The 16296-nt window shown below is 40.7% G+C and overlaps 1 protein-coding gene across 1 annotated transcript; it reads right to left on the reverse strand.

Moving 5' to 3' along the window:
• Window positions 1-251: 251 nt before the first annotated feature.
• LOC111972373 (glutamine synthetase) lies at window positions 252-4392 on the reverse strand. The gene is made up of 6 exons (XM_023999410.2): window positions 4161-4392; window positions 3340-3501; window positions 2959-3105; window positions 2685-2812; window positions 1302-1501; window positions 252-1078 (listed from the first exon to the last, which is right to left on the reverse strand). The coding sequence occupies exons 1-6, from the start codon at window positions 4324-4326 to the stop codon at window positions 760-762; spliced, it is 1122 nt and encodes a 373-aa protein (XP_023855178.1). The 5' UTR covers window positions 4327-4392; the 3' UTR covers window positions 252-759.
• Window positions 4393-16296: the final 11904 nt, after the last annotated feature.

Genomic DNA, 16296 nt, shown 5'->3' on the forward strand with positions numbered 1-16296 from the left:
AGGGCAATCAGCTGTTGCTACAGCTGTTTTTGTACTTAATTTGTACCCATTGATTATTGAAGATTAAATTAAAAGGCCTCATGAGATTAGTTCAACTGTCATACCCCATCAGAACCCAAAATAAGCTTGTTTTACTCAGTAAAATTGCCTCAATATTGTAAACTATCATTTTGATATCATGGATGGCCAGTTATTGCATCCATAAATGTGATATAAAATATACTATTAAAGTCAAACAAGAAAGATTATGGTAAAATTAGATTTTTTTTTATGTTACAAAAAAGACAGAACCGGTCACTTGCAATATAAGTTCCATAGCTGGCCACTAGAACAGTATACAAATCCTTAAGAGACGCGCCCCCCACAAAATCTACAGCATCTTGGTTAGTAAATCATGTTAAACAATATTATGAGTAGCAAATTGATACACATAACTAGAAGTAGACCTATACATAGAAAACATTTATCSCTCCAACAGACATCTGTCTGGAATTGTTAAGTCCATAGCATCAATTAAAAAGGGCAATGTTGGKAGTGATCAAAAGGTAGGGGTCTACTCTACCCTGAACACAGACTGCAGAATGTACTGAAGATTCTCCCATGAAAAGGGTTAAAAAGCAAGCCATACATGGATGGTCAASACTTGCAATATGCAAGGGGTTTACAAAGCCACAGACAAAACAGTACTTGGAATGACACTTGAGATGTAGCTCAATAGGACAGGAGGGGGATTATTTCAAGACCAAAAGAGTATCTAGTTCATTTGCTGTATTCTTTAGGCTCCTCCCCCTCTTCACTGAGCAAACATGTGCGTATCAGAGCTTCCGTGACTGCATATGGGTCGCAGTTAGCAGATGGGCGGCGGTCRTCGAAGTAGCCCTTCTTGTCCTGACCCACCGAGCGGGGTATGCGGATGCTGGCGCCGCGGTTTGCCACGCCGGCTGAGAACTCGTGGATGTTGGACGTTTCGTGGTGACCGGTCAAGCGCCGGGCGTTGTCCAGCCCCCCTTTGGGGTCGTAGGCACGGATGTGGTAGCGGTGTCTCCTTCCCAACTTCTCAATCGAATCTTCGATGCCCCTGTGTGGATAGAAGACAGAAGGGTTTTAATCCACTGCTAAAGAGACTTGAGACTTAACCTTATGAGGCTGGTTTCCCAGGTTGGATTAAGCTTAGTCTTCAACTAAGAAGCATTATCAATGGAGAAWTGCKATTTGTCTAGGCCTAGGCTTACTATGGGTCCAGGAAAACCAGCCCTAAAAATAGAGCAGTGGGTTTACAGCACAATTGAATCCATGTCTACCTCAATCCACCATCTTCTCTCATCTCCTTGGTGCTGAAGTTTGTATGGCAGCCAGCGCCGTTCCAATTCCCAGGGATGGGCTTGGGGTCGAATGAGGCCACCACGCCAAAGTCTTCACACACCCGGTGGAGGATYAACCGAGCAGCCCAGAGGTGGTCACCCATGTTGATACCTTCACATGGCCCAACCTGGAACTCCCACTGGAAGACAATAGGAGTCAGAGATGATGGTTTTAAATATTTACAGAGTTTCATGGACACAMATTTAGCCTAATCCTGCACGAAGAATCTAATTCTAGGACTATGCTTAATGTGTATACTGAACAAAAATATAAATGCAACATGTAAAAAATGATCCAAGAACTTCCAATTTGCAGAAAAAGCTTATTTCTCAAATTGTGCACATTTGTTTACATCCCTGTTAGTGAGCATTTCTCTTTTGCCAAGATAATATGCCACACTTGTCAGCTGGATGGGTTAAGAAGCTGATTAAACAGCATGYTCATTACACAGGTGCAACCTTGTGCTGGTGACAATAAAAGGCCACTAAAATGTGCAGTTGTCACAACAATGCCACAGATGTCTCAAGTTTTGTGGGAACGTGSAATTGGCATGGTAACTGCAGGAATGCCAACCAGAGCTGTTGCCAGATAATTMAATGTTAATTTTTCTACCATAAGTCACCACCATCGTTTTAGAGATTTGGCAATACGTCCAACCGCAGACCGCTTGTACGGCGTCGTGTTGGCGAGCAGTTTGCTGATGTCAACGTTGTGAACAGTGCCCCATGGTGACAGTGAGATTATGGTACGGGCAGGCATAAGCTACGAACACAATTGCATTTTATCGATGGAAATTTGAATGCACAGATACCTATCCCAAGGCTCATTCTCATGCCATTCATCCGCCGCCATCATCTCATGTTTCAGCATGATAATGCACGGTCCCTTGTTGAAAGGATCTGTACACAATTCCTGGAAGCTGAAAATATCCCATTTCTTCCAGGACCTGCATAGTCAGACATGTCACCCATTGTGCATTTTTAGGATGCTCTGGATGGAGGTGTACGACAGCATGTTCCACTTACCGCCAATATACAGCAACTTCACACAGCCATTGAAGAGGAGTGGGACAACATTCCACAATCAACAGCCTGATCAACTATGCGAAGAAGTGTCGCTCTGCATGAGGCAAATGGTGGTCACAAGATACTGACATGTTTTCTGATCCACACACTTTTTTTTTTATAAAGGTATCTGTATTCCCGGTCATGTGAAATCCATAGATTAGGGCCTCGTTTATTTAAATTGACCGATTTCCTTATATGAACTAAAACGTTGCATTTATATTTTTGTTCGGTATAATAGTCAAAAGTGGTTCTTACCTGAGCTGGCATGACTTCAGCGTTGGTGCCACAGATCATAACCCCAGCATAAAGACAAGCTCTATAGTGGGCTTCTACGACGTCTCTACCATACGCCTTGTCTGCTCCCACACCACAGTAGTAGGGCCCTGCTCAAAAACACTGCATCATCAGGCTCAACAGTTTAAACGCWAAACATTTAATACTCTAATTGAATATACCGACCGAAAGTTGCCATGGATAAAATCTGCTAATGAATGTCATTTTATATTTAAACGTAACATCTCAAACTAACCTTGTGGACCAGGGAAGCCATTGGAAGGCCAGCCAAAGGGATGTCCGTCTGTTCCCAGGATGGTGTACTCCTGTTCCATGCCAAACCACGGCACCTGGTTCTCTACCATCTCCATGATCTTCTTACACATCAGCCTGAGGTTAGTTTCTGGAGGGCAACAAACATTGTAWTGGTCATTCAAACCATTTCTGCTACACTGAGCCAATGGGGCCTGGGTTCAATAAGGCTGGGCCATGTTCAGCAGGCATGAAAAGGAAGAAAACAGGGTGGTATTATCCAAATGTATCCAATACAGCTAATTTTCATTTTCTATTGCAAAAGTTAAAATGTTTGAGCTCCTATGAATATGACCCCCAATGTCACTTTACTGCTTAGGCTTACCTGTAGGCTTGCGGTTGTATTTGAGCACTTCACACAGGACCAGTTTGTTGGGGTCTTTCCTGAAGGGGTCTCTGAACATGGCAGCAGGGATAAGGTACATATCGCTGTTGGAGCCCTCCGARTGGTACGTACTGYAACCARCAAAGTTCCACTCTGGGAGATCTGAAGGAGAGAGGGAGGGATCCGTGCGATAAAAGCAACTCAGGGATTCAAGTACCCATTAGGTTCAGGGTTTTTAGTCAAAGCAACCCGTATTTTTGAATTTATGCTGTATTAGAAAAGCAACTGTTGGCGCTTTTTGAGCAATGTGTTACAAGGGTGTAACCAGTCTCATCTATATTCATTTAGAAAATAGTTTCCGCCACTCCGAACCCCTCGCCCCCCAAAAAAGTAATTTCTGCCGAGATGCGCCTTTAAGATCAGCGCAACAAGTTCCAAATCTTCCTCAGCTTCTCATCAGATTGAGAGAGAAAACACCAAGGTAACTAGTTTTCTTGCAATCCTTGAAGTGTAGRCAACCCTATTAATATAAGCATTTAATCATTGTTTGGYTTAATATAGAATTGGCTGGTGATGCCATTGAGATCAAGAGAAAATTAAACTGTCCACAATTGTCAGATGAGTTTCAGAAGAGAATGTAATAAAATGTTCGTGCATTTTGGAGAAGTGTCCACAAGTAAATCAGAAATGACCTTCTCACTCAACAAAAATAATCCCCCCCACAGCTGAAAAAACATTAGGGGAAACACTGGGTGTAGCACAAAAGTTTACTACCCATTTCTCCAGGCATAGATCAATGTAAATCAAGTGTCAGATCTTACCATCAATGGTCTTGGGTTCAGAATCCAGYGTTCTGGTCTTGCAGCGGAGCCCCTCTCCAGTCCCATCTATCCAGATGTACATGGCCTGGACCTTGTCTCCCTGAGGAAGGTCCATAAACTGCTGCTTCACAGTTTTACTCAAACTGGCACTCTCTGACGTGGCCATTTTTCAATGAGCGCCTGGAWAACCTTGGAACAAAGAGCAATCATTTGGAATCCACTTGAAGCATTTGATTCTTAGAATTGAGACATTTGAGGTCTACAACTATTGTATTATGCCCACCCAGTGATTTATAGTAATAGTTGATCTACTCAAAACGTCACAAAAAACTAAAATATTTCAAAACTGGTGTTTTGTAAGTCAAGATGATAAAAATACACAATGTAATTGTCGTAGCAGCTCCTATAACTTTTAAAATAATTTAGGAATTAGGGTCAAAAGCCTGGTACAGCCTTCTGTAAATGTTCTGTGTAATTCCAAATGTTTTTGTTTCATTCTCTACCACAAAATTTGTCCTAACGGTTCCATTTATAAAAGGGAGATATGACCCACTCGCCCCAGATTGGCTAGAAAGGAACGTGATCCCTTCGTGATCAGGTGATGGGGAGTTCATGGTTTGCGTTCATTGGTCGTCTGGAAAAATGTGGAGTTTCATTCAATAGCCTGGCTAAAATCCTTCCAAACAAGTATTTATTTCAAGACTCTACTCTTTGTTTGCTAAATGAATGATAACTATCCTTACCAAAACCTAAAATACGTTTCTTTATTTGAACAGTATGATAATTTGTTTAAAAAATATGAAACGGGGAAAAAGATTATGCATGGGATAATTTCTATAATATGGTAATTATAAAGAACGACGATGAAGTAAAATACGCCCCCTGACGAAATGAAAGCTGCATATTCCTAGAATCAATTATGTTGTGGTGGCTCTAAAGAACAAATGTTCCTAAATGATTAAAAATAAGACCATGATGCTCTTTGACTGTTCTTTGCCTTCTATTGACTAAAATATGGACGTTCTGTACTATTTTATTGTTATTGTTATGATGAAGAAACGAGAGTGAAAAAAATACAGCCTACCGATTTACAAGCCAATTAATCAACAACGTAATGAATTGTAACAATTCATTTAGGTTTACGTTACGATTTTGTGATTAAATTATTACGTCATTGGTGATATAGAGTGTCTGTATGTGAAACGACATGGCTGAATAAAGGCACAGTCTGCCTAGTAGACAACCTGCGTTTTTGAGGTATTGTAGAATGAACGAATAAAAATGACCAACAACTCATCAATACTGAAACCATCTGGTATGTTCTGCATAATAATACAGTAGGCAAAATACTATAATACCGGTAGGCCTGCACAATGCCATTCCTTAGGCCTACATTATTTGCTGAAACCTAACATGACCCACTTAACATGATAAAATGTAGGCCTATGTTTTTTTTCAACAACACCACTTGTTCACATTTGTATCTATTTAAGGTGGAGATGATGACCAACTGTCAGATCTTCTGAAAAATGACGTTTTCGTGGATTTCTTTAACACGTTTCTGAACCTACCGGTGAGCCCCTTCTGCGATATAAAATAGAACACATCTCTTTCACAGAATTTCGAATAGAATATAACTGAACAGAATATATCTGTCACAGAATTTATACTAGAACATAACTGAGTAGAATAAAATAACTGTCACAGAATGTATGTCACATTTCAATCTGTTTTCTGCCTAGGTGTTTGGTCAAACTCCTCTCTTCTTTCTGTRGGACAACAAATGGTTAACTTGTCCTGAGCTACTTCAAGGCCAGGTAGAGAATCCAAAACCTAACCAATGGCGCCCCCTGTGGTTCATTTATGAAACAGGACTCGCTGCTATTATTTTTTAAATTTGAACCATAGGGTTCAAATAGAGTTCAAAACAGAACTTTTACTCACATAACAATGAGAAAGACAATACAAATGAATTTCTTCATTTAAAAAAAAAAGTCAATAGGCCTGGGTATTTTTTATTTAATATTGTAGCGACCTTAACTGAACACCTATCAACCTCAGCGAGAGGTTCAGACCACTTGTCATAAAGGTTAAGGTGTTGGCTTAATAGTTGCTAGACCTGTGTTCGAGTCCTGGTCAGGGCTACCCCCTGAATTTGTTATACCTTGTTAAAATTTTATGATTTATATGCTATTCTTATTTTTGACATAACAGGAGGTGAACAGAGGAGGATTTCAGAAGTGGTTGACTGCTCATCGCTTCACCTTGTTCAAGGAAACAGAGTTGTTCCATTACTACACTCTCTGTAAAGAATTCTTGGAGTTCTCAAACCATCATTCAGAAGGTAATCCGATTAGTTATATATATATATATTTTGCAGTATGATAGCGGCACTGTAAAARTAAAGCATAGAGAAACGTGACAGGGAAGGAACCATAGTTTTGGTCAGTGTTTCCCTGTTGACTCTTATTAGTGATGAACATCTAAATGGTATAAAAGCACCCTTTACCTGTTGAAAGTGACAAAGTATGGGGAGSGTTTCTAAGTACAAATATTTGGGTTAAGGGTACAATGAGCGATATACATGGAAAGATCATTTCATAAATGTTGAAACAAAGTGTAAGGAGGTGGTGAATCATATGCGCTCAGTCTCTGGTTATGAATGGGTTGCTGACAGACAATCGTTAATGGATATTTATAGAGCTCTGCTTAGGATGACACTTGATTACGGGTGTATAGTTTATGGAAGCGGCGAAGACTTGGCTTCAGAGGCTGGACAGAATCCAGTATATAGCTTTAAGGATATGTATTGGGGGATGTAAATCAACATATGTATGTGACTTACTAGTGGAGGCAGGTGAGATGCCTTTGGATATACGACGTAAAAAATTGTCATTAGCTTGTTCGGTTAGGTTGAAAGGCTGTGAGGTTGAGCATCCCACTGCTACTGTTCTAGATGACTGTTGGGAATACTAGTAGGCAGTGGTTTTGGTTGGACAGTTGGAAAGCTTGTTGATGAGAGTGGTTGGAGGTTGGCCCTTCTGTGGTGATAGAGGATGTTCCTCCATGGTTACTCCCAGATCCTGTTGATCTAACCTTGGTAGCYAAAAGGAAAGATTGGTCAGAAGTCAGTGATCTAGGGAAACTGGTTGACAATTACATTGGTAGAAGTTTTTATCCTTTTTTTTTTACCACTTTTCACAATGGATCCAAAGACCCAGATAGTGGGCGCACAGGAGCAGGCGTTTACATTCCTGAATTTGATGTGCAGATATGTAGAAGACTAAAAGATATATTCAGTTTGAATTGTTGGCGATAGTAGTTGCCCTCCAGTGGGTGAAGGACATACAACCTGTTTGAATTATAGTATGCTCAGATTCTCTGTCTGTATTGAATAGTTTATCATCTGGTAAATCGAATAGGAGTGACCTACTATTGGAAGTATTCATGTTATGATGGATAATTGAGAGACTGGGTGTAGTAGGGAGATTAGGCTGGGTCGCAGCACTTCCGGGTGTGAAAGGGAAGGAAAATGTAGACGAGTTAGCCAAAAGCTTTGAAACAAGATATAATTGATATGATGCCCTCCAAAGAAAGGTTGGTGGACCAAGATTCAAGGGTCAGATTAGGAAGGAAGAGGTGGTGTTTTCTTGATTGCGCTTAGGACATTGTACATTGAATTCATCATTATATCTGGTTGGCAAGCATGTGAATGGTTTGTGTCTGAAGTGTATGGTTGAGGAAACAGTGGAGCATGTGTTATATTGTTGTAAGTATGTTGAAGAGAGGGAAGGATGGAAGTGTATGGTCATTGAGGTTGGATGGGGTTGGGGGMGTTCAGAAGGGATTTGGGGGAMGGTCTATTAGAAGTTAGTAGGGCTCGTTTTTATTTTCTCAGTAGTACGGAGTTAGGTAGGAGGATTTAGAAATGTTGTAAACTGCGATTGACCACACACTCCACCGCAGTAGGTGGCGGCATGCACCTTTAACGTTTGTTTGCTGACCGCCATTATATCATAGAAGAAGAAGAAAGTATTTGTCRTGAAGGCCCTGTGTGGAGTTTGTGTTGTTACTGTAGTCTATTTGTGTGAGAGCAACTACTTTGTGACCGTGCAGTTCTGACAACGTTTTTGGGGTGTGGTCGAGAGTTTTCAGGGAAGTTGGTTGCAGATTATTCCATGTGTTTYGCTTCAGGGTTGTTTTGTGTAACTCAGTCATCAAAAATTATAGTCATCTGAGGCTGTGAAAGCACTGTAATACTTTAGGATTGTCAGTCCTATTTAGTGAAAGTAAGATCAAAGACGCCTTTAATGTAATCCTGTTAATGTTGTGTACTGTTAATGTAAGGGGCTCATTACAGCTGTAAATGTGAGTTCAATGTGTTAGAATAAGAAAATAACAAAAAATGCGGTAAACATGCTGACATGATTAAAAGTTAAGTAAACAGTACCATCCCGCTGGCGTTTAAGCTTACATTATAAACTCATAGAAAGAGTAACCCATTTGTTAACTCGTGCTGACATGATTAACTGTCAGGTTAACAGCAGTTTGCAGTATTTTTTTATTCTAACACACTCAAACTCAAACTTTTTTGTTATTTCCCATGGGCTTTGCCCGAATGCCCCCTAGTGGCTGGAATANAAAAATTGTCATTAGCTTGTTCGGTTAGGTTGAAAGGCTGTGAGGTTGAGCATCCCACTGCTACTGTTCTAGATGACTGTTGGGAATACTAGTAGGCAGTGGTTTTGGTTGGACAGTTGGAAAGCTTGTTGATGAGAGTGGTTGGAGGTTGGCCCTTCTGTGGTGATAGAGGATGTTCCTCCATGGTTACTCCCAGATCCTGTTGATCTAACCTTGGTAGCGAAAAGGAAAGATTGGTCAGAAGTCAGTGATCTAGGGAAACTGGTTGACAATTACATTGGTAGAAGTTTTTATCCTTTTTTTTTTACCACTTTTCACAATGGATCCAAAGACCCAGATAGTGGGCGCACAGGAGCAGGCGTTTACATTCCTGAATTTGATGTGCAGATATGTAGAAGACTAAAAGATATATTCAGTTTGAATTGTTGGCGATAGTAGTTGCCCTCCAGTGGGTGAAGGACATACAACCTGTTTGAATTATAGTATGCTCAGATTCTCTGTCTGTATTGAATAGTTTATCATCTGGTAAATCGAATAGGAGTGACCTACTATTGGAAGTATTCATGTTATGATGGATAATTGAGAGACTGGGTGTAGTAGGGAGATTAGGCTGGGTCGCAGCACTTCCGGGTGTGAAAGGGAAGGAAAATGTAGACGAGTTAGCCAAAAGCTTTGAAACAAGATATAATTGATATGATGCCCTCCAAAGAAAGGTTGGTGGACCAAGATTCAAGGGTCAGATTAGGAAGGAAGAGGTGGTGTTTTCTTGATTGCGCTTAGGACATTGTACATTGAATTCATCATTATATCTGGTTGGCAAGCATGTGAATGGTTTGTGTCTGAAGTGTATGGTTGAGGAAACAGTGGAGCATGTGTTATATTGTTGTAAGTATGTTGAAGAGAGGGAAGGATGGAAGTGTATGGTCATTGAGGTTGGATGGGGTTGGGGGMGTTCAGAAGGGATTTGGGGGAMGGTCTATTAGAAGTTAGTAGGGCTCGTTTTTATTTTCTCAGTAGTACGGAGTTAGGTAGGAGGATTTAGAAATGTTGTAAACTGCGATTGACCACACACTCCACCGCAGTAGGTGGCGGCATGCACCTTTAACGTTTGTTTGCTGACCGCCATTATATCATAGAAGAAGAAGAAAGTATTTGTCTTGAAGGCCCTGTGTGGAGTTTGTGTTGTTACTGTAGTCTATTTGTGTGAGAGCAACTACTTTGTGACCGTGCAGTTCTGACAACGTTTTTGGGGTGTGGTCGAGAGTTTTCAGGGAAGTTGGTTGCAGATTATTCCATGTGTTTYGCTTCAGGGTTGTTTTGTGTAACTCAGTCATCAAAAATTATAGTCATCTGAGGCTGTGAAAGCACTGTAATACTTTAGGATTGTCAGTCCTATTTAGTGAAAGTAAGATCAAAGACGCCTTTAATGTAATCCTGTTAATGTTGTGTACTGTTAATGTAAGGGGCTCATTACAGCTGTAAATGTGAGTTCAATGTGTTAGAATAAGAAAATAACAAAAAATGCGGTAAACATGCTGACATGATTAAAAGTTAAGTAAACAGTACCATCCCGCTGGCGTTTAAGCTTACATTATAAACTCATAGAAAYAGTAACCCATTTGTTAACTCGTGCTGACATGATTAACTGTCAGGTTAACAGCAGTTTGCAGTATTTTTTTATTCTAACACACTCAAACTCAAACTTTTTTGTTATTTCCCATGGGCTTTGCCCGAATGCCCCCTAGTGGCTGGAATARAACTGTATTGAGCCCCTTACATTAAAGGAGAAGTTTACCCAAAATACAGAAACTCCTGAGTGATTCCAATCATTTAAACTAATTCAGTGGAGTTCGCCCTCTCTCTAGTGCTGTACTGAAACAGCTGTAAAAACGGGTCACGTGACGTTGCTGGATGCAAGCCTCTCTGCTCTGTTGCCGGTGAATTTATGATTAAAAAATCCGCAAAGTGTTGACAAATTAGTTGTTTTATTGGAAGCGTACAGCTGAATTAGCAATCTTTTTACAAATGGTTTTGAGTCAGAAAATGTGTACTTTTCCACCTAAAATAMTTGCTATTATTTTATATTATTACTCTATGTAGCCTACTGCCACAGCAGCGGAGATAGCAACTGCACATTGGGTGGGTAGGCGAAAGTTGATAGAGTTAGGCTCAGGTAAAATTTGTTATGAAAAGTGGAAAAAGACATGACAGCAAGAGCAAGTTGGTGTTCGGTCCCTGGCTGCACTATATACAGGAAAACAATGGAAGAAGGCCCCAAATGTAACTGTTTTCCGATAAAAGATAGAGATGCAGAAGATGGTTAGTAGTAATTTGAAATAGTAAATATGATGTCAATTCTCCAGCAGCCGACCTTGCATCGCTGCATGTGTGTAGCAACCACTTCAGCGACGATGCATATGAGCGAGATATGCAGTCGGAAATTATGGGGGCAGAAAACCGAAGGATACTAAAATATACAGCTATTGCTACTGTACTTTTCCAAAGACTTGATCTGGCGCAGTGCCGATATACAAAGGCACGCTTAAAAAGAGAAAGCAACGAAGCAAGGGTGCGTAMGTACAGTATGTAGCTTAGCCTGATCTTTGAAGTTTGAGGTGTTCTTATTGTGTTATTACCTTTGCACCATATCAAAAGCAATCTGACTGCACATCATCATCATTGCGTTGATCCATTTTTGTAAGAATTGTAGTCACATATTCAAATTATCTGCAACACAAACATTCCTCATCTGTCGGCATTGGAGCGCAATTGCCTCAACTGCACCACCAGTCTATGTTGATCCTGGGGATGGGTTGGGGCTGTGGTCTAGCTGTTGCTACAGCTTCGGTGGCTAGAGTGGCCGCAGTGGCCATCTAAAGCTCAATTTTCCTAAATTCTTCGTCTGAATACTCAGGCTCAAATAAATATGTTTCGAAGACACCATCGGTGCCCCTCCAGTAGTGGCGACCCGTCATTCAGTGCAGGTGGGGCTCTGTTTTGAGATCCACATAGGCAACAAAAACAAATCTAATAAAAATGTATATATTATTTTTTTGGGGGGGGCTTGCCTATTTTGCATGTTATTTTGGCATTAATATGTGTCACATATCAGTTTGCAAACAATGAAAAAAAAAAATATAATAAACAGTGGGGCAAAAAAGTATTTAGTCAGACACCAATTGTGCAAGTTCTCCCACTTAAAAAGATGAGAGAGGCCTGTAATCATAGGTACACTTCAACTATGACAGCAAAATTAGGGGAAAAAATCCAGAAAATCACATTGTAGGATTTTTAATGAATTTATTTGCAAATTATGGTGGAAAATAAGTATTTGGTCACCTACAAACAAAGCAAGATTTCTGGCTCTCACAGACTTGTAACTTCTTCTTTAAGAGGCTCCTCTGTCCTCCACTCGTTACCTGTATTAATGGCACCTGTTTGAACTTGTTATCAGTATAAAAGACACCTGTCCACAACCTCAAACAGTCACACTCCAAACTCCACTATGGCCAAGACCAAAGAGCTGTCAAAGGACACCAGAAACAAAATTGTAGACCTGCACCAGGCTGGGAAGACTGAATCTGCAATAGGTAAGCAGCTTGGTTTGAAGAAATCAACTGTGGAGCAATTATTAGGAAATGGAAGACATACAAGACCACTGATAATCTCCCTCGATCTGGGCTCCACGCAAGATCTCACCCCGTGGGGTCAAAATGATCACAAGAACGGTGAGCAAAAATCCCAGAACCACACGGGGGACCTAGTGAATGACCTGCAGGAGGCTGGGACCAAAGTAACAAAGCCTACCATCAGTAACACACTACGCCGCCAGGGACTCAAATCCTGCAGTGCCAGACGTGTCCCCCTGCTTAAGCCAGTACATGTCCAGGCCCGTCTGAAGTTTGCAGAGAGCATTTGGATGATCCAGAAGAAGATTGGGAGAATGTCATATGGTCAGATGAAACCAAAATATAACTTTTTGGTAAACTCAACTCGTCGTGTTTGGAGGACAAAGAATGCTGAGTTGCATCCAAAGAACACCATACCTACTGTGAAGCATGGGGGTGGAAACATCATGCTTTGGGGCTGTTTTTCTGCAAAGGGACCAGGACGACTGATCCGTGTAAAGGAAAGATGAATGGGCCATGTATCGTGAGATTTTGAGTGAAAACCTCCTTCCATCAGCAAGGGCATTGAAGATGAAACGTGGCTGGGTCTTTCAGCATGACAATGATCACAAACATACGCCCGGGCAACGAAGGAGTGGCTTCGTAAGAAGCATTTCAAGGTCCTGGAGTGGCCTAGCCAGTCTCCAGATCTTAACCCCATAGAAAATCTTTGGAGGGAGTTGAAAGTCCGTGTTGCCCAGCAACAGCCCAAAACATCACTGCTCTAGAGGAGATCTGCATGAGGAATGGGCCAAAATACCAGCAACAATGTGTGAAACCTTGTGAAGACTTACAGAAAACGTTTGACCTCTGTCATTGCCAACAAAGGGTATATAACAAAGTATTGAGAGAAACTTTTGTTATTGACCAAATACTTATTTTCCACCATAATTTGCAAATAAATTCATTTAAAATCCTACAATGTGATTTCTGGATTTTTTTTCTCATTTTGTCTGTCATAGTTGAATGTACCTATGATGAAAATTACAGGCCTCTCATCTTTTTATGTGGGAGAACTTGCACAATTGGTGGCTGACTAAATACTTTTTTGCCCCACTGTATGTCATTGAGTTAATAAAGCCGCATACAAACAAGGTCTCTTTTTTTTGTTTTCTTGATTAAGGTAGCTCAAAAATGCTGGTGTTTCAGCCTAGCTCAGTGATTTCTGTGGTGGTGGGGCAAGCCAGCAGAAAATAGGAGCACTGTGCTGTGATTGGCGCAGTGTTCTGTCACTCATGGGGACATTACATCACAGGCCAAGGCTAAGTCCTTAGTAAGGGTAGACATCGAATATTTAAGCCCTTTGGGTCCTGCCATAGAGTTACATTAGAAGAGCCCTTCCAAGAAAGCTCAAGGTCATTGGCCACAGATAAAATGACATCAAATCACATATGTACAGTAGCTTTGATTGGACGTCAACATGATGTCAACATCATACGTTCAAAATCTTAGCTAGCAGTCATCATCATGAATCAAGTCGACAATCTACTGGCAAATCCTTTTTAATTRGTGTCATATGAAGAGAAATAATGAAGAGAAATTATAGATAAAACGTATCGGTGCTCATCGACCATTGGACATAAACATTACATAACACGTTGGAAATCGCAAATTCAACAATGAGTGGTTTGGATGGAATCAGTGGCTAACTACAAGCATTGCAAAGCAACCACTAGCCTGCTATTCAGTGGAGTGGCTGTGTTTCCCCCCCGAGTTCCCACCATAAATCCAGTGAATGCCAGACTTTTATGACAAAGTTTGAGGACAAAATTTACCCACAAAGGACATCAGCGCCACCTTCCTGTTTAAGTGAGTACAGCACCAAGTGAGTCCAAAAATGTTGTGTAACGTTATGCTGCTGCATAAACGATGTAATATGCAAGGGAGATATGTATACTGTAGCTAAGAATGTAATACTAAGTGTATGTTGTGTAGTAAGCTGTTCTGAATTCTGTCACTGTACATTTCAAAAGTGCTGAACAAATAGCTATATTGACTATGTCTGTCGTCGCTCGCTCATTAATGTCTTAATCGAAATTACGGATGGCCTCTTATCCACTTGTCGTCCCCTTATGCCATAGTTTGTGCATCTCAATTGTCAGTAGAAACCACATTTGTTTAAGCAACTCAGCCAAATCTGCTATGTTTTTAAAAAAGGCAGTAAATGAGGCTGAATGAACTGTTTTGCTGCAAGACAAGGCTCTGCTGATAGCCAGGTGTAGCAGTGGTAAGGTGTTGAGACTGCTGTTGGGACAGCTTTATGTAGGCCCTAACAGTTTGTGGGCACCGTTTGTCACCGTTATAGTGCAATTAATGTATTGTGTAGTGGCTTTGTTGGCAGGCGTCCCACTTTTTGTTTGTTTGCCCCACCAAGATTTACATGCTAAAATCGCCACTGCCCTCCAGTAGTTTTCTTCATCACTCACAAGTATTTCATCGTCAGACATGTTCGTAGGTTGTTGTTTACTTTGTTTAACTAATGTGTAAGGTGGTCTTCACTTCTCTGCCAAAAATTGTAGTTTACTATAGAATAAATACTCCAGTACTTACTATAGAATTCTGTAGTAAATTGTAGTATACTGTGGAATACTATACTACACACTGTAGTATCCCTCGATCATTTGTAGTACTTATTCAATACATTTGTAGTAAACTGTAGAACACTATAGTAAATACTACAGTATTATCCGCAAAGGAACACTGTAGTAAATACTACAGTAGTCTCCACAAAACACTACTGTCACGGCCGTTAAAAGAAGAGGACCAAGGTGCAGCGTGGTYAGRGTACATTTTCTTTTATTTACAAAAATGACGCCAACAAAACAACAAATGAGAAAACAACCGTGAAGCTAAAGGCTATAGTGCCAACAACATAGACATACAAATCATAGAACATAGAATACCCACCCCAACTCACGCCCTGACCAAACCAAAATAGAGACATAAAAAGGATCTCTAAGGTCAGGGCGTGACAACTACATAAAAAAAAAAAGATATATAGAGCACATGCACAGTTGTTACCCATCTCCGCTGCTGTGGCAGTCAGCTACATAAAATAACTATATAAAATTATCGCAAATGTTTTAGGTGGAAAAGTAKAAAMTTACTGACTTAAAACCAATAGTACTTTTATTTWAAAAAAATWGCTCATTCGGCCGTACGCTTTCAATAAAACAACAAATTTGTCCACACTTCACAGATTTCTGAATCATGAATCATGAACTGGCAATGGAGCAGAGCGAGACCTGCATCCAGCAATGTAATGAGTCACGTGACCCATTTTTACAGCTGTTTCAGTACAGCACTGCAGGGAGAGAGAGAGGAGGAGAGGGCAAACTCCACTGAATTAGTTTCAATGTATGGAATCACTTGGGAATTCCAGGAGTTTGGGTAAACCTTTCTTTTAACCTTTTACAAACAAGAAAACCTGAGTCATTTAATAAACTTTGCTTGTTTTTTTATATCTGCCTCCCACCAGGGGTGGACTGGCCATCTGGCATTTCAGGCAAATGCAAGATGGGCTGGTCTATTTTTAGCCAAGTGGGCATGTCTAACTTGTTTTTTTTTGTGTGCAAAATGATCATTATCTGGCTAATAATGGGGGCCTCAATGAAGAAAATGGGCCAGTGTGGAGGCCTCGAGGGGAAAAAATGGGCCGTTGTGGGGGGGGGACGAGTTCGCTTCCCTGCCCTATCCGCCTTGTCTTTATGGCACATGTGTTTACTGTCAATTCCATGAAGGTCTGTGTGAAAACCCTGCTGACAGATTCAGAGTAAGGTCACTATGGTACAATGCTAATTTGAGATTCTTGTTGGTTAAAGTGTTGA

This window comes from Salvelinus sp. IW2-2015, linkage group LG13 (assembly GCF_002910315.2).
Source record: "Salvelinus sp. IW2-2015 linkage group LG13, ASM291031v2, whole genome shotgun sequence".
NCBI classification, from domain to species: Eukaryota; Metazoa; Chordata; class Actinopteri; order Salmoniformes; family Salmonidae; genus Salvelinus; species Salvelinus sp. IW2-2015.